Below are 25,865 nucleotides of genomic sequence, written 5' to 3'. Positions count from 1 at the left end.
TAGCCCTCGGGCAGCTCTGTGCAGATTGGGATATGCCTAGCCCGGGGGTGCCTGGGGGCCTGCATTTTCAGTGGGATCCACTGGTCTGTCCACTTAGGTGTTTTCTTGCTTTTGGTGGTTATTGGGGGGGGGGTGCAGGTAATGTGAGCTTAAAATTTCCCTTGAAAGAACTTTTTTTTGTTTTTCAGTTGGAAATGCATCACAGCTTCAGTCTTTTGGATGCTTACAGGCCAGGGATTCTCCAATCCCCTGGGAGAAAAGTCTTGTTCCCGGGAGCCACCCCAGGGAGGCTGTCCAGAGTGGGGGTCGAGTCGTGAGATTCTGTATCACTGCAGTGGCTTTGCTGTCAGGCTGCACCGAGAAACCCTCTGACAGCAGCGGCAGGATGAGAGTGACATTCCAGCTCCTCAGCATTCATTCGTGGCCCAGGTGTGGGCGCAGTGGGATCTGACACCTGCCGTCCACCTTGTGTCTTGCAGGCCGGCCCTCAAACATGTACTTCCAGACCCACGACCAGATTGGCATGATCAGCGCAGGCCCCAGCCACGTGGCCGCCATGAACATTCCCATCCCCTTCAATCTGGTCATGCCCCCCATGCCACCGCCAGGGTACTTCGGACAAGCAAATGGGCCGGCGGCAGGTGAGCGCCGGCTGGCTGCTCGTCTCGAAAAGCACGCTGGCGCCAAAACTTTTTCACGTCTGGGCTTCGGGCAGCTGGGCTTGTCGGTTGGGTGCAGATCTCCTTCAAGGAACCTGGACTGCTGTCTTTCAGGCCGGGGTACCCCTAAAGGCAAGACTGGTCGTGGGGGGCGCCAGAAGAACCGCTTTGGGCTCCCTGGACCCAGCCAGACGAATCTCCCCAACAGCCAGGCCAGCCAAGACGTGGCGTCGCAGCCGTTCTCCCAGGGCGCTCTGACCCAGGGCTACATCTCCATGAGCCAGCCCTCCCAGATGAGCCAGCCCGGCCTCTCCCAGCCCGAGCTGTCCCAGGTGAGCAGGGAGGGCAGGGCTGCTGAGACTGAGCCCACACATTCACCCCTGCAGACCTGAGCACCGCTTTGTCTGGCCGCCCTCAGCAGGGGGACGGCAGGGTCTTAGCGGAGCTGGGTGACCTGTGTCGGATGGTGAGGTAACCCATATGGGTCTCCTGCCACTTAGATTTCAGAACCGGGTTTTCAGATCCTTCTCTGGGGCAGGTTCTTGAGGCTGGAAGGATGTCAGCACATCCTCCAAGAGGATGCTTATCTCCCCAATTTTGTTTTGCAGGACAGTTACCTTGGGGATGAGTTTAAGTCACAGATTGATGTGGCACTGTCGCAAGACTCCACGTACCAAGGGGAGCGGGCATACCAGCACGGCGGAGTGACAGGGCTGTCCCAGTACTAGAAGGCAAGCTGACCCCTGTAGGAGGTCTTTATCGGGATCTGGACATGATGGGAAATCAGGGAAACGTGTGGTAGGGGTCTCAGGTCCCCAGGAGGCCAGCTTGTCCTGTGCGGGTCATTTTGGCCGCCTGTGCATCTGCTTGTAGTGGCTGGGGAATAGGGGCTTCATCCCAGCTCCCTGCATGGTGGTCCTTTCCTGAGTCCTGGAACTCCGTGAGGAAGGGGTGGATGTGGGAGTCCTGGCCACAGCCACATGGGGCACCTCTGCACGAGGGGCTTCAGGGTGCCATTAAGACCCTGACATAGGGTTCCCCTGAATGTGGTGTGACCAGAGCTGGGTAAATACGGGCCCGGGTCCTCTACCCGTGTGTGTGCCGGGTGAGTGGGGTGGTTGGCTTCCTTCTCTTTGGGTGGGGAGTCACTAGTCTGGGCGTCCGGCCAGCCTCTGAGGTCCCGTTTCACAGGCACACAGTGCAGTGGGGGGAGGAGCCCTGCACCTGCGGGGACCCCCCCACCCTGAGCTGCTCTGATGGCCCCTTGCCCTCCTCCCTCCCTGCAGGTGGCAGCGGAAGAGCTAAGCTATGTGGCTTAGTCCATCAGCATCTTATTCTGGGTAATAAAAAATAAAAATAAATGGATACCTGTTTTCCACTGCTAAAACTGAAGCACCACTGTGAGCAACAGGAGAGGGAGAGGAGCACCCGAGGGAGAGAGGAGCCCGAGACAGAGCGAGCGCCCACTGCTGGCCCGCGGCGGCGAGGAGAAGGAGAAGGGAGAACGGGAGGCAGGCGGCCGCGGAGGACCGCCCGCCAGCGAGCCCTGCCAGCCCCGCTCGCCAAGGAGGCCCAGCGCTCGCCGCGTCCACACCTGGGTCTGCGACCAGGGCGGAGGGAGGAAGACCCTCATCTCAGAGTAGCCCTTTCCTCTGTTCTTTTCTTTCTGTTTCTCTTTTATTGAAAGGGGACTACGTTTTAGCAGGAAAAACTTCGCATTTCTGTGCCGAGCAGGCTCCTTGCCGGGGCGGCCGTGCCGGGAGATCCCCGCGGAGGTGTGGGTTCTGTCCCCGCCAGCTCTGAAACTGCCCTGGTCACGCTGCCTGTGTTCTAAGAGGGTTTCATTTAAAGAAAACACGGTGTTTTGGGTTTTTCTGTTTGTTTTTTAAAGATTCTTTCAAAGGAGAACTGAAAAATATACTTTCCTGAGTTTTTGTCTCAAATCTTAGTGGTGGACCTGGGAGATGCGAGAAGCTTCCAGAAACGAAGTTTAAACAAGGCAACACATCTCGAGATTAGGATCAACACCTGTGACGGGATCGTGAGGAGAATTTTTGTTTTCAAATTTAGCTTCCAGCGGCTTCTCCCTGCACGTCAGGGCGGTGAGAGAGCAGTCTCGTCCCGGGCCAGGCAGCCCCAGTCTCCGCTGGACTCTGAGAAGCAACGTGCTTCCCACGCGCCGCGGACTCGTGCCCCACCCACCCTGGGCCGGGCCTTGGGCAGGACTGGCCGGGAGGCCAGAGGGTGGGGAGGTGGCCGTTCCCTGACCAGTGGCTTCTTCCCCGGGGGTCCTTCCTGAGGATTTGGTGGAAGACAGCAGCCAAGAGGACCCGTCCCCCGGGAGGCACCCACAGTCCCTGTGGCTGGTCGGACACGCCGAGCGCCCCACCTACCTTGTTCTCTACCCCACCCTCCAAGTTGGGAGACCTTCTACCTGTGGGTACAGCTGTGATGGGGTGGGGTGATTTCTGCTTTTTTTTGGGAAAAGGAGTAAGTTTCAGAAAAAAATTGGTTCTATGCCGAAGGGGCTTTGAGCAGTTTGTCACCTCAGCTGGTAGAGGGGGCCTCTGTGGGGTCTGGGCCAGGACTCGAGCTGCTGTTGCTGGGAGAGCCACCCCCAGCTCCTTGCACCCCATGGTGGGACAGTCTCCCTGACAACCACCTCTTTGGGGACCATCCCCTGCCTACCTAGGCCCTGGTGACCCTACACCGCCCCCCCCTTCCAGCTTCCCCATCCCTGTGAGGCTGACGCCCTTATCTAAGCCTCCAGATTCCAGCTTGTACTTGGGAGACGGGGACACACAGGCCACCTTCCTTCTGGCAAGGCCTCTTATTTATTACCATTGCTGTAGGGCTTTCGGTTTCCCCCTTCTTTTGATAGGCCACATAGAGGCATAGAGTTTGGATAGGTTTCCGCTATGACCCCTTGTGCGACACACCCTGTGGGCGACACCTGTGCCCGCCCACCTGCCCTGTTCTGTCCTTGGCGTGCGTTGCCTCCGCTTTGTGCTGTTTGCTCTGTTCTCCACCTTCATAGCAGCAGCTCCGCTTTCCAGATCGAGGAGCATCTGTACCAAGGCAACGTAACTTTTGATTTCTGGTCAATTTGTTTTAAGCTCTATTGTCACCAATAAAATCTTAATAAACAGCTTTTGTGTTCACACTGGGGCAGATGAACTGCAGGGAGATAGCAGAGCACTTGGCCTGGGGACCTGGCTGGTTGGGAGCCTTGGGGTCACCTGGACGGCAAAGCTGAGAATGACCCGATCTGTGCGGCAGGGCTGTTGGGCGGGGGTGACCTCGGCCCCTGCAAATGGCAGCACGTGCGCTCTTGGGCGGGTTAGTTGATGGGCTACCTGGGGATGGGGATCTGGGACCCCAGCCCTGGCAGAGCTGGGCAGGTGGGGTCACTGTGGGTCACTGTCCCACCACCCTGGCGATGGGTGATGGTGGAGGTGGCTGCTTCCTCTCCCACCCCCACGTGAGCAGACCAGACGGGGAGCGGACCACGCAGTATTTATTGTTTGGGCCCCCCTCTGGCTCCGTCAGCGGCAGCCACACTCGTCCACCACCATGTCCTCGTAGTGCCGCAGTACCACGTTGTCGCTGTTGTCGAAGAAGAGCACGGAGATGGGCGACAGGCGCGCAGGGACGCAGCAGGGCAGGCCGCCGGCGCCGGGGGCAGCCGCGTGCATGAGTGCGCGCAGCACGGCGTGGTTGAGCGGGGGCGACCCGCCGGGGCCCGACAGCGTGGCGGGCAGTGAGCACTGGCCCTGGCAGTAGTTGGCCAGGAAGCCGCGCGGCGCAATGACCCAGCGGTGCCAGCCCACCTCGCGGAAGCTCACGTAGAGCCGCCTCGTGCGACATGCGCCCCCGGGGCTGCCGCCCACTGCGGGCTCAGCTTCGCGCCGCGGCCGGGCCAGTGGGTGGCACAGGCGCGGGTCGAGGGTCACCAGCAGCAGCGAGGCCTCGGCCAGGTGCGCGCAGGCGACGGGGGCCAGGGGACGCAGCGCCACTGCCAGGCGAACGCTGCGCGGCGCCGACGTGTTGCGGGGCCAGGCGGCGCCCAGCAGCTCGGCGCGCACCGGCGTTCCCAGGGTGTGCACCGCCTGACGGAGCAGCACCGGCCCGGCGCCCGCGCCCTGGCCTTCGGCCGCCTGCCTTATGCTCAGCTCCCAGCCGGCCGGCGCCTCAACCGCCGCAAAGCGCAACTCCAGGCGGGCTCGGCTCGGGCGCTCTGCAGGTTCCACGGCGGACAGATCAAAGACGACGGTCCACTCAGGGCACTGCCCCGCGGCCCAGGCGGGCTCCGGGAGCCGAGTGGGAGCACCTGGGGAGGCAGGGAGAGGGCTGGGCTCGCGCTGCGCCCCCGCGCCCTGCCTGGCCTGCCGGTGAGGGGGTTTCTGCTGCGGACCGGGAAAGGTGAGTCCCCGGGGCTGGGGGCGCCAACTGTTAGAAGGCGTGAAATGGTGTGAAGTGGCGCGCGGGAGGCGGGGGCGGGGAGTGGGGGGCAGGGCATCAATTGCAAGTAGGAGGCCCGGCCCGGGTGCAGGGCGGCCTGCCCGCGGGACCCAGGCAGGGCGAGAGATGAACGGATGCCTGGGGCCCCTGGGGAAGCGATGCTGGAGAGGTGGTATCTGCAGGAAAGGCATCAAATGGTGTGAAACAGCGGGTGGGGGGAGGGAAGGAGGGGCGAGTGGGGGCAGGGCCTCAGCTGCAAGCTAGGAGCCTTACCCGCTGCAAGCTAGGAGCCTTGCCCAGTGCAAGGGAGCCTGGCCTTGGGACCATTCCAACCGGTCCCCGCAGATGCCCACGGGGAAGAGGCCATGGAGTGCGGGCGGGTCCAGGTTTCTCATGGGCTGGACGGGGCGGGTGCGGACATTCGGAGGTGCTCTGGCTTCCCCCACGCGGCGCTGGAGGCTCGTGGCGGGGCGCACAGCGGGGTCTCAGCCTCCCCGGCACACGCCCCCCAGCACGGGCCCTACTCACCGCGGTCCGGGATGTGGCGCACGATGTTTCCGGAGACCCCCAGCTCCTCCACGTGGCACGGTCTCAGGGTGGTCTCCTGGGGCATCCGCCGCGGGCCCACCCTGGCCTCCTGGGGGTCCCGGTGGCGGAAGAGGCGCCACATGACGGGGGGTACAGGCCGAGGCGTGGGGGCGCCCCGATGCACGTCGGGCAGCCCGAGAGCCTGGAGCAGAGCGGCGGCGGGGCCCGGGGGCGCTGGGGCGCGGGTTGGGGGCAGTGAGGGCAGCAGCACGGTCAGGAGGAGGAAAAGGACGCGGCGGCCAGGACGGTAGCGCGGCAGTGACATTTTCCTCGCTGGCGGCAGCCGGACGAGTGCTCAGGAGCCGCCGGGCACCCTCGACTTGCAGACTGGGGGCGGGGCGGAGATCCCCGGAGGGGCCCGGACGGAGGTCTGGGACTGGGCGGGGTCAGGGTCCCGAGGGAAGTGGCCGCGGTCCTGAAGCCGGACGGGGGTAGACCCCGGGGGCGGGGTCTCGGGGGGTGCGGGGCAGAGGTCCAGAAGGAGGTGACCGGGAGTGGCCAGGGCCCAGGTGGGGCGGAGCTGGACCGAGCCAGAGTCCCGGGGAGGGGCGTGGTCGGTCCCTGTGGAGCGTGGTCGGGCGGGGCTGGGTCCTAAGGGGAGGGACGGTGATCAAGGAATTCAGAAGCGCTTGTCTTTCACCAGGCCGTTCCTCAGCGGCTTCCTGGGGGGGGCCAGAACCGGGCCCAGGTTAGCCCCGGGACCCCATGTCCCCGCATACTGCCCTGTCTCGCCAGCATCGCCCTCCACATCCCTTCTTCCGGCCAGGCTGCAGCCCACCGGGGTCCCTCCTCCCTGCCCACATGGCCCCTTCCGCCTAGTGGCCAGGGCGTCCCAGATCCTCCCAATTAAACCCTCCTCTCTCCTCCCTCCAGAGCTACCCACGACCGCTGGACGGCTTTTGCCCCAATTTAACCCCACCACTTGGGTCTGGATAAACCCTACACTTTATACTCCTCCCCTTCCAGAGAGTGGGCAAAATTGACCAGAGCTCCCTGACACTCCACCCAGAGTAGGACAAAAGAAAGTCTTCACAGCCCCTATGATTCTCCATCCACTGGCCTCTGTCTACATCTGCCACAGCCCCTACTTTCCTTCCACGTTCTGAAAACAGGTTATGCAGCGTTTTAAAACTCAATCAATATGGTAAGTGTCCACCAGAGAAAGGCCCCTAATTTCTAAATCACATATGGCTTGCATATTTCAAACTATAAAGATGTCTTCTGGGGGCGCCTGGGTAGCCCAGTGGGTTAAGCGTCTGCCTTCCGCGCAGGTCATGATCTGAGGGTCCTGGGATCTAGCGGGCTCCCTGCTCAGCAGGGAGTCTGCTTCTCCCTCCCCCCTCCCTCTCAAATAAAATCTTAAAAAAAAAAAAAAAAAAGTCTTCTGCACCCCGATGTTCCAAAAAGTCAACACTGAGATTGCTGCTGTGCGCACCACTGTTCTCCATCAAATCCATTTTCCCTACCTGAATTAGTGGCAGGTCTGGGTTCCGACTCGGGGTCTGCCCAGGACCACCTTACCAGATTCAACGAGGGTTTCCGCCCCTGCTCCTTGGTGCCTTTGTCAGCATCTGCTGGTGCTGAAACAGCACCTTGCTGCCGCTTACTGGTCATGGCACTGGCTACTGCTGCTCCCACTTCGGGGAGCCCCTCATGCCTTTGCACATTGGTCTGTGTCTTTGCAGAAGTGGGTTCTACGGTCCCGGTTTACGACGTACACATGTATTAAGTTTTTTGAGCTGGTACTATATTCTAACGATCTAGACATCAGAAAGCACAGAGAACTCACAGTTTGCCTGGACCGCTCCTGGAAATCAACCTGGGTTTCCTGGCTCTGGGTAGCATTTCACACACATCTCGCTGGTATCTCACACCGATCCTAACACACCGGGTTGTTACCGTCCCCTGCATCCCCTCGTCTTGAGGAGCACTCTAACTCAGAGGCCCTTCCGTATAGGAACCTAGAGGACCTCAGTCACTTTAATTCATTCTTCCCTTGGTCTGGAGCCACTGGGTGTCCCTTCCTGGGAGCACGCGTCCCATCCTCTGCCCATTTTCCCAGGGCCTTGCTGCCCTTTCTCTTGCTGCTGATCTGTGAGGTTAGAGATAAGCCCCTAGAGATAAGCGCTCAGGTCTGTCCTTTGTTGTGTTTCTGCTTGCTGGTTCTCCAGAAGGAGCAGAGGTGGGGGCTCGTCTCCTAGCTCCATGGCTAGATGCCACAATCTCCCTTTTCAGCTCTGGTTTCATTTTGCAGCTTCTGCTCCTGCCTCAGGCTGATTTGAGATACACGAGTCTGTGCTTTTCTCCAGATGGCTATTCTGACGGCTCTTCCCTCCCAGTGATATTTAGGACTGGAGCCTATTTCTATTCATGGACTCAGCTCTGTTCCGCACTGTTTTCGTTCCTATACTTTCATAGTAGGTTTAATACATTCAAGGATCCGCACCACACCATGTGACGTTTTATCAGAACTTTCTCGATGATGCTGGTTTATTTTCCTGTACAAGCTTCCAAGCACCCCTCCCTGCTCAAAACCAGTGTTCGTGTTAGCATTTGGCGGGGAGTGGGGGTGTGTGTGTCTTCTCTATGATGTCAGATTTGCGCTTTTCGGTTTCATCGCACCATTGTGGGTAAAAGAGAATCAGAACAAGGGCGGAGACCAGACGGAGATGAAGGCAGGCAGCATCTTGGGAGGACTCTATTTCCTCAGAACTAAGGAGGACAGGGAGTGAGGGGAGTCCCCAGGGTTTGGCATGATTTCCCTCCACTGTGATGGGCCAGTGTTCTGGACGGGTGGTTTGGGGAGGGAAGGGGGGTGCTGATTCTGGATAGTTCCACAGATGCTGGGAATGTCAAGCAGACCAGGAGATAGAGAATGGCACGTAGAGGAGCACCCTGGAAGTCAGGTGAATTAAATGAAGGGGCTGCAGGAGGGGGAGGCCATGGGGAAGTGGTGGAGGCCTCGTGGGCAGGTGGCAGGCAGAGCCGGGTGACGGCCCTTGATGGCTGCGGAGACCAGCAGCCCCTGAGGCGACAGTGCAGACTTCAGACCGAGGAGCTGGGTCAGTACCTGGGTCAGGAGCTGGACACAGAGGCCCCTCTACGGGGCTGATGGCGGAGTCGGGGGGCGGGGGAGGTTGATGGTCCCTGAGGGTGGTCGGCCAGAGGAGCAGGGGCTCTGGGAGGCAGAGGGAGTGAGAAGAGAGAAGCAGCTGGAATGAATGGAGCCGGGTGCCCTGAGGAAGGGGGCGGTGCTACTCACTGGCCAGGTCCTGAGTTACTCCACTGCACTCTCCGTTGTCATCTCCTTACTGTTCTCAAACCTTGTTGAATTTTCGTCTAGCAGCCTGCAGGATCCTGGTTCTAGGTCCGGGAGACGTCTCCTGTGGCTGGGTGTGGTCAAGTCTGAGACAGCCTGTGCTTGAAAGGAATGTCTGTTCGCCCTGCTTTTGAGCTGCTCGATGACGAGCGAGGACTACCTCCTGTGGTCCTGACACATGGAGATTTAGGACTGTATCCCGTGGAATGTTCCAGATCAAGGATTGCATCTGAATTTCTTGTCCTGTCCTTTTATTTGGAAGGACTTGGAAGTCTTTTAACCAGTGGAGAGGTGAATTAAAAAAATAAAAATCTCATGGGGTGCCTGGTGGCTCAGTGGGTTGAGCATCTGACTCTTGGTTTTGGCTCAGGTCATGATCTCAGGGTTGTGGGATCAAGCCCCGTGTGTGTGTGTGGGGGGGGGGTCCACAGCAGGGAGTCTACATGAGTTTCTCTCCCTCTGCCCCTCCCCCTTGCATGCTCTCTAAACAAACAAACAAACATAAATAAATAAATAATTTCTTTAAAACAAAATAAATAAAAAACCAATTTTGGGCGCCCGGGGGGCTCAGTGGGTTAAGCCTCTGCTTCGGCTCAGGTCATGATTTCAGGGTCCTGGGATCGAGCCCCACATAGGGCTCTCTGCTCAGCCGGGAGCCTGCTTCCTCCCCGCTCTCTGCCTGCCTCTCTGCCTACTTGTGATCTCTGTCAAGTGAATAAATAAAATCTTTAAAAAAAAAAAAAAGCAATCTTGTAACTGTCACGATTATTCCATCTCTCCTTGTTTGGATGTGTAATATTCGAGAGTCTACCCTCTTTGTTTTGCATTCCTTATCCTACGTTTACTAACCTTCGCTTTTTGATTTATTTATTTTGGGGGGGGTGCCTGTCCTGGGTTCCTCTCTACACCCTACTAACATTCCCGGAAGTCCTTAATATAGCCTAAAGGTAATCCCCGCCCTCTTGCAAAGGGCAAAGGCCCCAATCCCATTTCAGCATTTACTACTTCAGTTCTCATTTTTTAAAAGCTCCAATCAGGCATTTAAAGTTTTTTTACCCAGACATGTGTCATTTCTCCTGGTGGTCTCCCTCTTGGGATAGCTTTCCTGTGTTCTGAAACATACCCAATGAGATCTCCGGGCGGTAAACTTTCCTAGTTTTTGTTCCTGTGGGTGTCCTGTCTCTTCATTGTTTTTGTTTGCTTATTTTTAAAGATTTTGTTTTTTTTAAGTAAACTCTACACCCAACGTGGGGCTCGAACATAGGACCCCAAGCTCGAGAGGCCTGTGCTCCACTGACAAAGACAGCCAGGAGCCCTCAGGTAAATGTTTTCAAAATTGTGTATGAAATTCCCAGTTGCTGGTTCCTTCTTTTTTGGCATTGGACAGGAGAGTTCCCTCCACACTTGTCCAGCGTCCCTCGCTGCTGTGTCATTGTCACATAGCCTTTCCTGTGGCTGTTTTGCGTTTCTCGCTGCGACATGTTTGGGGCACAGATGCCTTTTTATTCATCCTCTTTCTGATTTACATCTTTTACATTGGAAAATTCTCAGCACTGCATCTTCTTGTGTTGTCTCCGCTTCCTATCAGAACTCAGTGAGGCCAGGTTATTCTCAACAATTCCAGCCATCATGGCTTCCACTACAGCCACTGCAATCTGGGTCACTTTGCAGCTTTCAACTTCCTGATTCTCTCTCTAGCAGCATATAATTGTATGAGCCTTAACATCCGCAGTGGGTTGAAGGGCGGTCCCCAAAATGGTCTATCCACATCCTCATCTCTGGAACCTGGGCAGGTGACTTGATGAGGAAAAAAGGCTCTCTGCAGATGTGATTAAGTGTAGGAATGTGGGCTGGGATCAGACTGGACTTAGGGCGGGCCCTAAATCAGAAGACAAGAGTCCTTGTAAGAGAGAAGAGCTCTGAGAGAAGGTCATGTGAAGACAGAGAATGGGCACTGGAGCGTCACGGCCAGAAGCTAAGGGACACGTGGGACCCCTGGGCGCTGGAAGAGATGAGGACGTGCTCTCTGCTGGAGATGTCGGAGCGCGCCCGGCCCCACTGACAATGTTAGACTTCTGATCTCCGGGACTGTGAGAGACACTTTTCTGGTGTTCTAAGACCCCCTCCAACTCCTGGTACTTTGTTAGGACAGAACCAGCAACGCACTATGACACCTGATGTCATCTCCGATGGTCTTTCGTGCTTTTGTTTGTTTGTTTAATAAAACTTTTATTCTAGGGTAATCGTCAGTGGGCAGAGATGTTGTGAAGGCAAGCCGGGTAGCCATGGCATAGCCCTCGCCCAGTTTCCCTGAATGTCACCGTCTCACACCTCCACTGTGTATCTGTCACAACTAGGACACCGAGGCCAGCTACGAACGAAACGTAGACCTTATTTGATTTCACGAGTTTTTCTGCAGATGTCCTTTTGTTTTGGCCCGCCAGCCCATGCCACATTTAGTCACTGTGTCCTCATCTCCTCTGACTGGGGACAGTGCCTCAGCGGCCTTGCTTTCCATGACCTGAGGGTCTGGGGGGGCGGTCCTGACCACTCTGGCAGCATGCTCCACACTCTCCTTGCTTCTTATCCCACGTTACACCTGACTGTGCGAACCCTGACCAGCCTCAGGGAACGGAGTTCTGCAGGTGACCGTCGGGGTTGGGGGGACCACGGCAGTGCATTCCTTGGTCTGCCCTATCCTTTCTGGGCGGAGTTCACGCTGTCACTCTACTGGACATGCTGGCCAGGTACCAGTCCCCCCACCCCAGCCCCCACCCCACATTCTGGATGGGCCTTCTCAGGGCAGAGAGATTAGGGAGCCACACCCGGCGGGACTGGTTGGTCTGGACATCTCCACCCGGAGTTCACGGGTCTCCAACAGAGACTTCCAGTGTTCAGTTTGGGACAAGCAGGTGCACCCTTCTCCCACCCACTGCTTTAGCTGTTGCTCTTTCTGGAAACCTCTGAGGGCTGGTCAGACCCCTTGGTGACACCTCACCAATGTCTTCGTGGAATTCTCAACTCATGCTCACTGGACATCGGACGATCGAACAGCCCCCAGACTAGATGCCTGATGGCCCCGCCCCATTCCCGGCAGGTGCACACAGCCCTCCCCCTTCCCCCCTCTCAGCCCTGTGCACACAGCCCTACCCCAGCTCAGCCCCAACTTCCATCTCGGGAAATGGCAGCTCGAGCACGAAGTCGTGGATTATCCTCGTTTCTTTTATTTTCTCTTTCACCTGAAACAAGTCTGGTGGGTTCTACAGCAGAGCTGGGATCTGACCACACTCATCCTGGCTACGGCCCCTGTGCCCTAATGCCCCGATGACAGAGATGGCCTCGTGGTGATCAGTCACCTGGGCTGACAGGGCCCTGCGCATCAGCCCCCTGGGGAGACCTCACCTGCTGCCCAACCCTCTCATGTCCGTGATCCCTGCTCACCTGTCTGGTCCCTCTCTGGCTTGGGCGCTGGCTTCTTGGCCTTAGCACCTCCCACCTGTAGGGCCATGCTTGGGGGGTGCAAAGTGCTTTCATATATGTGAATTTGCCACAGAGCTCTCCACTCTGGAACCCCCAGTTCTCTCCTCCCCTTCTTATGTATCCCAATAAGATTTTTAAGATCTCTGCTTCTCTCGTCCTCCTCATGGCCCATTCTGACCCACCTGCTTCCCTGAAATCCCCTCTCTCAGCTGGTCACTGATGAGCACCCCCAGAAGTCAAATCACAGGGTCGACTGACTCAGTACCTTGCGAGCAGTAAGCAGCCTCCCACCTTGCTGCGGCTTGCTCCCCGTGTTCCCTCTGGGGTGTCATACTCCCTAGACCCTGCTGGTCACCCAAACCTGCCTCCATTTACTCCTGGGGCCCCCTCTAGGCTGAGAGCATTGGACACTATCTGGCTTTCACCCTGGGGCCGGCGAGTCCTGGGGGTCCTACCTCCGTGATGCTCGATGAGGACTGTTTCCCCTCCTTCCCTAGGACTCCCGCCTGGGCCGGACTGGGTCTGAGCCCCAGCCCCCTCTCCTGCCTGACTGACCAGCAGGCTGCCCTGCTGGACCTCAAGGCCAGGGAGTGTCAGCATGGACCGAGCATGGGGTCTCCAGGCCACCATAGCTCCCCTTCCTCCCCACCTCCACTGCCACCTGCTTAGAGGCTCCCCTGTGGCCTGGATCACGGCTGCTCACCCACTGGCCCAGCGACCCAGTCTGGCCCTCATGCTCCTACCACCAACACCCAATTCTCTGCTCCTGTCAACCTGCCCCAGCCCCAGGCTGCTCGACCCACTTCCTGTCTGGCCTGACGGCATCTAACTCTGTCGCTAAGCTTCCGTGCCTTTATTGCAGTCTCTGTGGGATGTAGGCTCCGAGGGCAGAGTCCATGGTGGCATCATTCACTGCCTCGTCTCCAGGGCAGGCCCCCAGAGCGCACGCGGCCGGACAGACGTGGCTAAAGGAATGAACTGGGGCGGCAGCCCCTCCACACTCACTCAGCTTTGCTGGGCTTGGGGCTCTGGGCCTCTGCCGCGTCGTATTCCCGCACGTCCTTCAGTTCACGTACCTGGCCCGTCAGCACCTTGGCAGCAAAGGCCACGATGTACTGGGTGGGGGGAGGGAGCACGGGTGAGAAAAAGGCACTTCCCTCCCTCTGCTACCCTCCCACTGGCTGGCCTTGTGCTTATGCCACCGGCCCTTTGTACGTGTGGTCCTGGGGGCTGAATATGCCCCTCCCTGGGCGTGCCTGAGAAGGGCCTGCGCCTAGACCACTGCCTGGGGACTGCCTGCTGGGTGGGCAAGGAGCTGTGGGCTGCCGACTCACCAGGAACCAGTAGAGGTTCATGAGAGTGAGCAACAGGAGGAGTGCGTTGAAGAAGAAGTAGAAGGGGATGTCAGGCACCGAGCGCAGGCTGCTGTGGCACGTGGCATACAGAACCTTGAGCGGGAACCAGTAGAGGCGGAACCAGAACCTGCAGTGGGGAGGGGGGCTTGGGGAAGCTGTTGCGGGGGTGGCTTGCCCCACCCAGGCCCTATGCTATTCCATCGGGACTCATCCATCTGTCCCTGCATAGCCCCACCCATCCCGGTCCCTCTGTCCCCTCCTTGCCCACCCCTGCCCATCTGTCTCCATCCCAGCTCTGTCCTTTCCTGCCCAACCCTGCTTCTGCCTGGCTTCTGCCCCACCTCTGGCTAGCCTGTCTGCCAGGCCCTGCCCACTTCACCAGGCCCCACCCGCTTCCTGCCTGGCCCCACCCATTCCCTCAAGCCCTCCCTCCCTCCCTGAAAGCTCCACCCCTTCTCACCAGCCCCACCTCCTACCCTGCCCACTTCACCAGGCCCCACCCACTTCCTGCTTGGCCCCACCCCTTCTCACCAGCCCACTCACCAGCTGAGGCTGAAGCTGAGGCAGCCCAGATCAGCCGCCAGGGCGTGGAGCCGGTGGTGGGAGCCTCCGCGGGACTTGAAGTAGACATTGAGCTTGGTGAATTCCAGCTGCACGTCACTAATGTCATGCAGGAAGAGCACGAGGATGCCCACGTTGTGGTATCTGGGGAGGAGGTGGGATAGGAGAGGAGAGAGGGTAGGTCACACTGGGGACCGTTACCCTGCACCAAGTCCGCACCCCAAGCCTCCTGCAGGGCCCTTCAAAGTTGTGGTTCCTTGCCCACGTGACCTGCCCATTTCCCCACAGGGCCAGATCAGGGGCAGCACCCAAGCTGTGCCTGCCCCTTGGTGGCCCCACCTGCACCCTCACCCTCGCTGCCTCACTGTCCCCAGGTGACCCAGGAGCCTCCCTGGAGGCTCCTTGTCTGCCCCATCTTGCCTCTGTGACCCCTGACCCTTGGTGGCCAGGGCCATTTTGCATCCAGATCCTCCACAAGTTTGTCCCTCACCTCCAACATCATTGCCACACTGACCCTCCTAGGTCTGTTCATTTAACCTGAACATTGCTGCAATCTGCAGACCTGTCTAGGGAAGACCGAGTCCCCAACAGGCTCTAAAGAAGCCTGAAGGCCGTCCCCCTGTCCCACCTCAGCATTCCACCTGACAGCTGCTTGGGCCACTGGACCTGAATTCAGCCTGGACATGGCTGGGCGTCTATCTCACTCCACCCTTCTGACAGCTCATGTGCCACAGACCCTTTGCACATGCTGATCCCAACACCTAACACGCACCTCCCAGTGTTCATGCAGTCTTTCTTCACCTTTCAGACTTTGCTCACCTGTCACCCAACCACCCACACCTCACCACCCCCAGGTCCTTATCTTCCGACTTTTCTCCATAGTTGCCACCTTCAAACAAACTGTTAGTTCTTTTCTTGTCTGTTTGTTTGGGTTTTATCACCTGATTCTACTCTAGAGCAATAGAGTTCTATCTCATAGAACTTTCTAGAATGATAGGAATGTTCTAAACCTGCATTATCCTGTATGAGAGCCAGCAGCCACATGGGTCCACTGAGCAGCTGCCATGTGGCTAGTGTGGCTACAGAATGGAATATGCAACTTTATTTCAGTTTAATTCCAGCTGACACTGCTTCCTCCTCTCTCTCTGCCTGCCTCTCTGCCTGCTTGTGATCTCTCTCTGTCAAATAAATAAATAAAATCTTAAAAAAAAAAAAAAAGGGGGCGCCTGGGTGGCTCAGTGGGTTAAGCCGCTGCCTTCGGCTCAGGTCATGATCTCAGGGTCCTGGGATCGAGCCCCGCATCGGGCTCTCTGCTCGGCAGGGAGCCTGCTTCCTCCTCTCTCTCTGCCTGCCTCTCTGCCTGCTTGTGATCTCTCTCTGTCAAATAAATAAATAAAATCTTAAAAAAAAAAAAGGGGGGGGGGCGCCTGGGTGGCTCAGTGCGTTAAGCCACTGCCTTCGGCTCAGGTCATGATCTCAGGGTCCTGGGATCGAGCCCCGCATCGGGCTCTCTGCTCGGCAGGGAGCCTGCTTCCTCCTCTCTCTCTGCCTGCCTCTCTGCCTGCTTGTGATCTCTCTCTGTCAAATAAATAAATAAAATCTTTAAAAAAATAAAAATAAAAATAATTCCAGCTGACATGGGCATGGGTGGCCAGCAGCTGCCACACTAGACTCATGGGGCAGCCCGTCCAAGAGGGACAGCACATGAGCCGTGAATGTTATTTCAGATTCCCTATCAGCCACATTTGTCTGTTTTTTTTTTTTTTTTTAAGATTTTATTTATTTGACAGAGATCACAAGTAGACAGAGAGGCAGACAGAAAGAGAGGGGGAAGCAGGCTCCCCGCTGAGTGGAGAGCCTGATGTGGGGCTCGATTCCAGGACCCTGAGACCACTACCCAAGCCGAAAGCAGAGGCTTTAACCCACTGAGCCACCCAGGCGCCCCTATTAGCCACATTTAAAACAAGAGGTAAAGAAGAGGTACAATTAATTCTAACGCTACATTCTAACTAACTCAGTAATTCTGAAACATTGTCATCTTCACGTGCAACTGATACAACAAAAGGACTGGCAAGAGAGATTCACTCTCCACTGCCTTTGAAACAAAGGGGAGATCTTACATGTAGGACAGGTTGAGGTGCTGATGGGCTGCGCTGGAGGCCCTCAGGGGCCACGTGTGGTGGCTGCAGTGGGCTCCAGAATGCCAAGGTGGGTCTGCTGCACTCCTAGCCATACCCACCGCGGCAGCCAGGCACAGCGGGTGGCCCAGGAAACACTTCATTTTTTTTTTTTTTTTTAAGATTTTATTTATTCATTTGACAGAAATCACAAGTAGGCAGAGAGGCAGGTAGAGAGAGAAGAGGAAGCAGGCTCCCTGAAGAGCAGAGAGCCTGATTCGGGGCTCGATCCCAGGACCCTGGGATCATGACCTGAGCCAAAAGCAGAGGCTTTAACCCACTGAGCCACCCAGGCGCCCCCCAGGAAACACTTCTAAGTGTCCTGCCCGAGGCTGCCACAGGTTGGAGGGGCCGGAGGGAGATGGGCAGTGTACGAACAGGCTGGGGGTTTCTCTGCACCTGATACCCCACCCCCCGGCACCGTCCCTCTAGCAGTCTCTTTCCAGAACCCAGCCCCGTGGATACCCGCTGTGGCCCCCACCAGCCTCCCCTCTCTGCTCATGCTGGGCCCTTTGCCCTCCTGCCTGCTGCCGGACTCACCGGAAGGCATAGGAGGAGACGATGAGGACCAGGGTGACCACATGGTGGATAAGCATGACCACCGAGTCCTTGCGCCAGGCGTCCATGTACAGTGTGGCATAGATGGAGTGGCCGTAAAAGCTTCCTTGCAGCAGGTAGGCGGCTGCGATGTCCCGGGGCACCACCACGCCTGGCGTCCAGTCTGGGGAGAGCAGGCGCATGTGGTTAGGGGCCTCCAGGACCCCCTCTGGCTGGAGTGTGCCACCCCCTTCCGCAGGCGCCCTGGCTACTGCTTTTCTGCTCCCAGTCTCTACCCATGATTTTTTTTTTTTTTTAAAGATTTTATTTATTTGACAGAGATCACAAGGAGGCAGAGAGGCAGGCAGAGAGAGAGGAGAGAGCAGGCTCCCCACTGAGCAGAGAGCCCGATGCGGGCCTTGATCCCAGGACCCTGGGATCATGACCTGAGCCGAAGGCAGAGGCTTTAACCCACTGAGCCACCCAGGTGCCCTTCTACCCATGATTTTTTTACAAATGGGTGTTCTTTTGGGGGGAACGGTTCTAGATTTATAGGAAAAGATGCTCCTACCCCTGAAATCTGTCCTTTGCAGGATTTCCAACTCTGGCTTGGTTACCCCAGCCAGTGCCGTTCGGGATGGGCTGGCCCACCTCGTGGTGTGTGGCTGCCCCCCCGCCCCCGCCGTCGCTCCTGCCCCTGGCTTCTCCTGGCACCTGTGCCCACCTACTCAGGCTTCGCCCCCTTCTGGTGACCCTGATTTCCAGCTCTCCCCATTTCCTGTCTCAGGATCATTACCAAGAGGGCTCTGGCTATAGTGACCCAGACTTCCCTGGCCACTCCCCAAAAACGGCCACCCTGGGCTCCCTCTGGGACCTCCTGCCTCCAGCCTCAGAGAGCCTCCAGCCTCAGAGACCCGGAGCCCCCTGGAGGCTGGCCATCCCCTAAACCACGCCCCCTGCCCACCAGTGCCTCACCTGAGCAACAGTTCTTCGTCTGTGCCTTGACCTCATGCCTTGACCCCGTGTGGGTCCAGGCCTCTGCTTGCTTCCCCTGCCCTTGCCACCCTGCCCCTGTTCCCGACACCACTGTCTCCTGCTCAGCTCGGCCCCAGCTCCCCCTGCCCTGCCAGCCTTCCAGAGCCTGTCCCCGACCGTCCACCCTCCCCATGGCCGCCATGAACACACGAGCCCCAAGCTCTGGCAAGTCCACTCTTAGCGAGGTGCCCGAGGGAGCTGAAGCCAGGGCTCCTTGCACACACACGTGCACAGCAGCACTGCTGGCCGCCACCAAACGGTGGCAGCAACCCAAGCACCCGCCAATGCGTGAGTGGGTGAGCAGAACGCGGGCCCCCACAAAATGGAAGGCTGCCCGGCCGTGCAAAGTGGCGAGTCACCGACTCCCACTATGAGCCTCAAAAACCAGATGCCGAGTGAGAGAAGCCAGACACAAAAGGTCACATGCTGCCAGATCCCATGTCTAGGAAATGTCCAGAACTGGCAAATCCAGAGACAGAAAGCAGATCCGTGGTGGCCAGGGGGAGGGAGACAGGGTGTCCTTCTGGGAGGATGGAGGCACAACACGGGGAATGGGCTACGTGCCCCTGAACCATCATCTTGAACATGGCGAATATTTAAAAACTATGATACGCTGACCCCCAGCCATGTTTACGTCTGGCGGCACCACTGTGCTTGCCCCGTGGCACGGCGATCTCCAGAACACTCCTCAAGGTGCACACTCAAACCTCTGTGCCCATGAAACACCGGCTACCCGGGCCCTCCCCGGACCCGTCTCCCAGATCCACGCATCTGGCTACTCCAGGGACCTCAGACAAGCAGGCAGAACCGACAACTGGCAAATTATGGTTGACTTTACGGCATGTATATTTCACCTAATTTTAAAAAATGCAACTCCCCTCCCCCTGCCGCCCGACCAATGGATTAGCTCTCCTCCCACCACTTTATCAGGTCCAGGGGCTCCTCCAAGTTTGACAACAAAATGCACACTTCCAGGAGGACCCTTCCTCTGAGCTCTGCGGGACTGGCTGCGGCCGGTGGAGGCTCCTACACACACACCTGCCGTGCACTTCTGTCCCCCTCGAGAAGGAAGGGATACAGAGGCGCCTCAGCGTCCAGAGCCAGCCTGCTGTGGAAACAGGACACCGAATTTTCCACCCATCGCAGTGGCAAGACTTTTACCACTGGGCGAGCTCCCCCTTCCAGCCTCAAGCCCCGGATGTGGGGCGGGGTAGGGAGAGTGCAGCCCCCATGGGATCCCCCATCTAGACTCTGTCTGCACCTCCCTGCACTCGTGGGCCATGGAACCCCAGCTTGCCTTCAAAACCTTCAAAACATTTCTCAAACCAACCACTTCTCTCCCATTCTGGGCCCCGTCCTGGGCAGAGCCCCCTTGTGCCCTCAGCATCCTATTCAACTGGGCCTGTCAGTATCTGCCCCCCTCCTCACAGTCCTCCGGGAGACACCCCGTCCTGGGGGGCTGCTCTCTGCCTCTGAGTATCTGCCAGGAGTGGGCCTGTCCCACAGTGGCCTTTGCATTTCCTCTCTGCTTCAGGCCCCCCCAGGTCCCCCATGGAAAGGTCACTTTTGGTGGGGCCATCCCCATCTCTAGAATATTCCCGGGCCTTGCCTGGAATTTTCTCATCAGCTGTTAACAGATTTCGTACTTCACTGTCACCACAAGCCATCAAGGTGGGGGGCTTTCTCTGGAGCACTCAAAGCTGTGTCGGCATAGTGCTTGGTACACAGTCGGTGCCCAGTAAGTGCACATGCAAAGCAGCAGCTCACCTGCAAGCATGTTATCACAGCATAATTTAAAAGAAAAAGCCAGAGGCAACGCCATGCCTGAAACTGACAAGGACCCACGATGGTTCATTCACACAAAGGGAAATCGAATGACAGCTAAAACCTGCCTCCAGGGATTTATAACAAGGGCAATACACGTGGGAGAGTGGCCATGTGGGCAATGCAGTCCCACTGAGACAGACAGGTGCCCAGCAAATGCAGTGCTCATCACTGGGATACTGAAACACCAAAGTTGTGTGCCAAGCCCTCAGATGGGGGCATGGGGCTTGGTGCCACCAGGAGGCTTCAGAAACTGTTTACGTCCCATGGCAGGAAACACATCCACGTGGTCAGCATAGGAATAGAGAAATCTGGACGCCCCCATCACAGATCGGGTTTTCTAGAACAGCCTGCCTGATGGTGATAAAGGACACTGCAGTCACCTTCCTGCCTATCCCACCAAGCTCAGGCCTTGACCACCCCCACATCTAATCCAATCGATGGATGCAGCCATTCCTCATCATTATCTCTTCACCGAGCTGGTCCAAGCCACATTAGTCCCTCACCTCCCCACTGGGCCACTTTCTTCCTTATCCAAGACTCTCCTGCCTCCACATGGCAGCCAGAGGAAGCTTTTTATGAGCCACAAACCCATCCCATTTAGAATGAAACTCAAACTCCTCCTATCCTCCTCTCATCCTCACACACCAAGCTCGTGCTGGCCCCAGGGCCTTTGCACACATGGTTCCAGACACCAGGAATGCCTACCTGGGTCCATACAAGGGGTTACCTCATTCAGGACACCTCCCTGAGCCCTAACAGTACCAGGTCCTAAATAGGACCCTTTCCTGTCCCCAGAACCTTTCAGGCACCCTTGTCTTGGAGCTACCTTGTGGCGGGAGGGGGGGGCTGTCTTGAGGCAGACATCCAGCATGAGACGTGTGATGAGTGTCCAGCTCCCCCATGTAGAGAACCTTCCCCAACCCTGCTCTGTCCGGCAGGGCCCCTACCGTAGAAGACAGAGGGTGGGTCGTGAAAGAAGGGGTAGTCAGTGCCGAAGAGCAGGTAGGCGCTGTAGCTCCAGGCGCCCAGATAGAAGAGAAACTTCCAGGCGCTCTCAGGCATCTTGGCGGCATCTCTAGGCTGGAGGCGACACCGCTTGGCCAGGGGCTATGGGTGAGAAGGTGGGTGGCCGTCAGTGCTGGGGGCCAAGGGCCAGGGACCACTCCTCCAGGGCGGAGAAAGCCAGGCTCAGGGGCTCTCCAGGCTGGGTGGTGTTGGGGAGGGCCAGGCCCCAGTACCCACTGCCGCCTGGAGCGTAACCAGAGCCCACGTGTGCCAGCCAAAGGCTAAACTTAGTGCCCAGCTGTCCGAAGCAGTGTGGGGAGGGGAGTGGGGGGAGACCTGAGGAAACGTAAGGGAAGGCTGTGGCGGGGAGAAGGGAAACATGTGAGTATGGTGCAAGGAAGACCAATGGGGCCAGCCCAGGGGAGTTGGGGGACCTGGGGTTCCCAGAGGGAGCTGGAGCTACGCCAGGGAGGAGGGGAGATTAAAGAGAAGATATGGAGGGGCCTGTAGGGGTGAAGCTGTGAAGAGAGCATGGAGGTGAGTATGGGGGCATCTGAGAGAAAGTGGGGAGGATGGAACCCCAAGGGATTCCCATGGGAGAGAAACCTGAGGGAAGGGCTACCTCGGAGGGAGAATCTGGGGGTAGGCTAGAGAAAAAAAGAAGTTGGGGAAGATGGGGTGGGTAGTTGGGGGAGAGCATGAGAATGTGGGGGGACAAAGGAGGAGAGAATGGGGCAGAGAGAGAGGGCAGGGCAGGGAAAGGATGTACAATGAGACAGGGGACATGAACTGAGCCACCTAAGGACAACCAGGGAAGCCTGGAAGGAAGAAAGGTCATGCAGCAGTGAGGTATGGAGGAGTCTGAGGGGCGCAACTCCCCCCCTCCACCGAGTCCAGGAGCCCCCCACCTCCCTGGGGGCGGGGCTCCAGAGCTGCTGGGTCAAGCCCGCCCCCTTCCCCGCCCCCTTCCCTGGAGGAGAGGCTCGAGGGGGCCGGAGCACCAACAGTTGCCATGGAGACAGGCAGAGCCAGTTCCAGTCACCCCTGGCAACCAGGCGGCTGCCAAGAAGATGAGCTTTGGAGGAAAGGGCAGCCCCTCCACCCCTTTCTTGGGAAGGGCGAGCCTGGAACTGCTCTGCCCCACCCGGACTGGCGGGACTGGCCACAGCTGTGGGGATTCCAAAAGGGAGGGTGCACACGCTCTTGCTGTCCCCCACACCCTCCACCAGGCTCCCTCATTGTGAAGCCTCCTCCTCAGGGAAAGAGCCCACTCCACTCTGGTTGTCCCAGAGCGACCACATCCCCTCCTTGAGGCCCTGACCCTCAACCTCCTGGACCTCCCACTTACCAGCTGGAAACTGGGAAAGCAAGGGGACCAACAACGCCAGGTGGGAACGAAGGCTGACCTGTGCAGGGGCCCTCGTGCCTGCCTCCTCCTCCCTGAAGAAGGGTGGTGGCTGGGGTCCCTTCCCCATGCGGGTGATAGGGGATGATGGTGGGAACAGTGGCGCCGGACAACACCCTATCCTTGACTTAACAAGGGCTAGCCTCTTCCCAGCCAGCAGAGAAAGGCCCCTTTGTTGGCGCCGGGCTCTCTGTCCCCGCAGCCCCTGCCACCTCCAGCCAGATTGGGGCGGGGTGACCCCAGTCAGTCCAGGAGGGAGTCGCAGCCAAGCTAGGGGCCCAAACGCCTTCCCACCAGCTCCCATAGCAGCGACCCCTCCCTAAGGATGGGAGGGAGGCCAGGCGCCAATGTCATCCACAGGGTCACTCTCCAGTTGGGGCCGTAGCCTCCCCAGACTTGCTAGAAACTGGGCAATTAGGACGCAACCCCTTAAAGGCAGCTCGGTCCAGCTCTGAAGGCCCCGGCCGCACCACCTCCTAAGATTGCGACCACCGGCGCCGCCCGGGAGTCCAGGCCTTTGCCTCCCCAGGTCGGAGGGTGGCGCTGACTCCAGACATGCGCGAGACAGCAACCGGGTAGCTCCTGCCTCTTCCCGGGAGCAGCGGACAAGTCCGCTCTGCGGCCGCGTGGACCTCGGGCCCCGCTCCGGTTCCGGGAGCGCCCCGCATGGCCCCAAGGCGCAAGGCGCCGGCGGCTTCTGTGCCCCGAGACCACCCCGCCCCGCGTCCTCCGCTCCTCCGCCATCGGTTCGGCCCTGCCCGAAAGGGCGCGGGGCGGCCAGGGCCCTCCCACCGGCCGGGGCCCCCTTGTCCCGCACCGCCCGGCGTAAGTCGGCCCCGATTCCCCCACATCTCGAACGCCCCATCCGTGCAGGGGTCTCCACTTTCCGGCCTTCCTCCAGCTCGGCCACACCCCCGCATCCACCCCACCCCCACCGCCCTCAGCCCGAAAGCTCCAGCCCGAGGCTCCCAGCGTTCCAGTGACCCCGTCTGGAGAGGCAGAAAGGGGTCCGCGAGGGCCCGGGGTCCGCGTCCCACGCCCCCCATAACAGCCCGGCTCCCCAGCCCGCGGCCCCGCGGCCCGGACCCCGGCGGCACTGACCCGAAAGAGGCGCGCGGTGGCCGCGGAGCGCAGCGCCGTCCAGCCGAGCGCGCCGAGCGCCAGCAGCAGCAGCTCGGGCGGCGCCAGGTGCGCGTGCTCGGCCAGGCCGCGGCGCGCCAGCCCCCAGCCGCAGTCCGCGCAGCCCCGCGCCGCCGCCAGCGCGCTGCCCCAGCTGCGCTGCACCAGCTGCGCGTAGCTCGGCATGGGCTCGGGCCCCGCCGGCCCCGCCGCTGTCCCCGCCGCCGCCATGCCTCCCGCTCGCTGGCCGCCGCCGCCGCCGCTTGCGCCGCTGGAGTGGCCGCTGGAGCCGCGCGCCCCGCGTCACGCGCCGCGGCTGGGCCGGGGGCGCGCCGGCCTGAGCTGGGGACGGGGAGGGGCGGGGCCGGCACAAGCTCCGCCCCTGTGGGGGCACGGGCGGCGGGGACTTGGGGCCTGGGCGCGACGTCCGAGACCCTGAGGGCGCGCGGGCGCTCGGTCTCCTGGAGGCAGCGGCGGCGAGCACGGGCGATTAAGACCCGGCGCTGTCGCGACGTGTCCTGGAGACGGGCCCGCGCTCCTGCCCATTTTCCAGGAGAAAACCAAGGCGCGGAGCAGCGGGAGAGGGGGTCTGCCAGGTGCCCGCCTGGCCTGGACACCGTGTCCACAGCCCCCGTTCCCGCTCCGTAGCTCCCTTGCCCACCCGGGGCTCCCCCACGCCACCACTCTGGGACACGGTGAGCACCAACAGGCAGTGCCCTCCAGCGGTAACTCCGTCTCTGGCCCTCCAACCTTCCCTGCCCTCAGGGCCACCTGCTGTTCTCCGTGACCCTGAGGACCTGGGAGGCCTCCCTCCCCGGCAGCAGGTTAACACAGGCCTGCGGGAGAGGCAGAGGGAGTGGACACCCACCCGCTGGGACTCAGAGGCTGGATCAAGACCCCTGGCTCCATTGGGATACTCTACTATCCAGCGACCAGGCCCTGTGCCTGAAGCCCTCGGCGGCCATAACCAAGGACACCAGTCACCTGTTGGGAATATCACCTTCCCTCACAGACAGCCCCCCAGGACTCCCACATTCCTGTGTTCCTCCTCCCCTCCCAACAAGGTCCTCATCCCAAAGCCTTTAAGATGCAGAGTAAAAATCAGTGTGGGCCCCGCAGGAGTCCTGACCTAACCTTCAGGTGCATGGGGGAAAACAGGCAGGAGGACGGAGGAGGCAACATCTCTCCTCCTTCCCCTCAACCTTTATCCAGTCTGGCAACACAGTGTTGGCCCTACTTCGAATGTTCACGAATTCCTCTTCTCTGCACCTGCACAGCCTCTTGTGGCTCTGGGCCCCCCAGTGCCTCTTGCCTGGTATCCTGGTTTCCTCCTCAGCCTGGACAGAGGCTGGAGGGAGACTGCGACCCTTCCACTGCTCACAGCACCCACGGCTCCCATTGTACAGAGTAAAAGGCCAACTCCTCACTAACTCATAACCTACTGTGATGCTTTTCTCTCCACCTTGCTCCCCATATGCCACACTGGCCACCTCACTGTTCCTCTGGCACAGTCCTGCCTCAGGGCCTTTGCACTGGCTGTTCCCTCTGCCTGGAATGCAGTTCCCCCAGGTACGAGCAGGGACCCTCCCTCACTTGCTTCACACTTTACCTACAAATGCCAGCTGCTCAGTGCACCCCTGACCTTCCCATCAGTCTTCTTGGCCGTTGTCACCATCTGCACATGGTACCTCCCCCTCACTCTTGAACATGCACTCTGTGTGGGCTGGGGTCCATCTGGCCCATCAGACCAGGAAGTGAGAAGCCCAGCATATTGGGGTATGAGGCCTGCCTGACCTGGTCAAGCATTAAGGCTCAGCCACAGGCCAGAGACCTCACTAAAGCTGCAGCTTGCCCAGCAGACAGAAGGGGCCTTGGGGATCCTCAACTAGCTAACTACCTGCACCCCCAGAGGTCTGACTGGGCCTGTGGTGCAGACCTGGGCCTTCCAGCTCCCCCACCTCCTCCGCCCTCCCACCCAGCACTATCTGTCCCTATCTGGTCACCATGGTAGCCATCAGTAATGCGAGAGGAGCCCCCGCCCACCAGCCCAGCCCCAGCGCCTTGAGTTTCAAGGCGGCCAGCTGGGAGGCCACCAGCCCGTGGGTGCAGAGCAGAAATGGAATGTGTCTCCCCGTGCTGGCAGCTGGGACCTGACAAGGGGCTGCTAAGGTCCCAAGGCTGGCGCCCCTTCCCTGTTCCACCTGAGGGCAGGCCTCCTCTCTCCGGAGAGCTCATCTCCAGGCCCCCCATCCCCACCCCTGCCGGATGCCTCTGTCACCTCTCTTCGCGGAGCTCCTCAACAGGCAGGGAGGGGATGGGGTGGGTCCTGCCCCTGGG

The 25,865-nt window shown here is 59.2% G+C and overlaps 3 protein-coding genes across 4 annotated transcripts in view; 1 reads left to right on the top strand and 2 right to left on the bottom strand.

Moving 5' to 3' along the window:
* The window catches only part of UPF1 (UPF1 RNA helicase and ATPase), a 37,693-nt gene extending 33,886 nt beyond the window's left edge, over positions 1 to 3,807 (top strand). For both annotated transcript variants that reach the window (XM_047696840.1, XM_047696830.1), the window contains exons 21-24: positions 480 to 641; positions 774 to 991; positions 1,268 to 1,390; positions 1,946 to 3,807. In XM_047696840.1, coding sequence (XP_047552796.1) covers positions 480 to 641; positions 774 to 991; positions 1,268 to 1,387 — 500 coding nt within the window. In that variant the 3' untranslated portion in view covers positions 1,388 to 1,390; positions 1,946 to 3,807. The remainder of the gene's footprint in view (positions 1 to 479; positions 642 to 773; positions 992 to 1,267; positions 1,391 to 1,945) is intronic.
* A 352-nt stretch (positions 3,808 to 4,159) lies between these two features.
* GDF1 (growth differentiation factor 1) lies at positions 4,160 to 5,979 on the bottom strand. The gene is made up of 2 exons (XM_047696852.1): positions 5,649 to 5,979; positions 4,160 to 4,989 (listed from the first exon to the last, which is right to left on the bottom strand). Exons 1-2 carry the CDS (start codon positions 5,971 to 5,973, stop codon positions 4,205 to 4,207), a joined length of 1,110 nt encoding a protein of 369 aa, XP_047552808.1. The 5' UTR covers positions 5,974 to 5,979; the 3' UTR covers positions 4,160 to 4,204.
* A 19-nt stretch (positions 5,980 to 5,998) lies between these two features.
* Positions 5,999 to 23,864, bottom strand: CERS1 (ceramide synthase 1). The gene is made up of 7 exons (XM_047696864.1): positions 23,511 to 23,864; positions 20,947 to 21,106; positions 17,141 to 17,321; positions 14,406 to 14,567; positions 13,842 to 13,989; positions 13,513 to 13,622; positions 5,999 to 6,370 (listed from the first exon to the last, which is right to left on the bottom strand). Exons 1-7 carry the CDS (start codon positions 23,757 to 23,759, stop codon positions 6,328 to 6,330), a joined length of 1,053 nt encoding a protein of 350 aa, XP_047552820.1. The 5' UTR covers positions 23,760 to 23,864; the 3' UTR covers positions 5,999 to 6,327.
* Between the last annotated feature and the right edge of the window lie 2,001 nt (positions 23,865 to 25,865).

The sequence above is a fragment of the Lutra lutra genome, chromosome 1 (genome assembly GCF_902655055.1).
Source record: "Lutra lutra chromosome 1, mLutLut1.2, whole genome shotgun sequence".
Classification (NCBI taxonomy): Eukaryota; Metazoa; Chordata; class Mammalia; order Carnivora; family Mustelidae; genus Lutra; species Lutra lutra.
The sequence above is the reverse complement of the archived record's forward strand: the minus strand, read 5'-3'. Positions and strand labels throughout refer to the sequence as shown.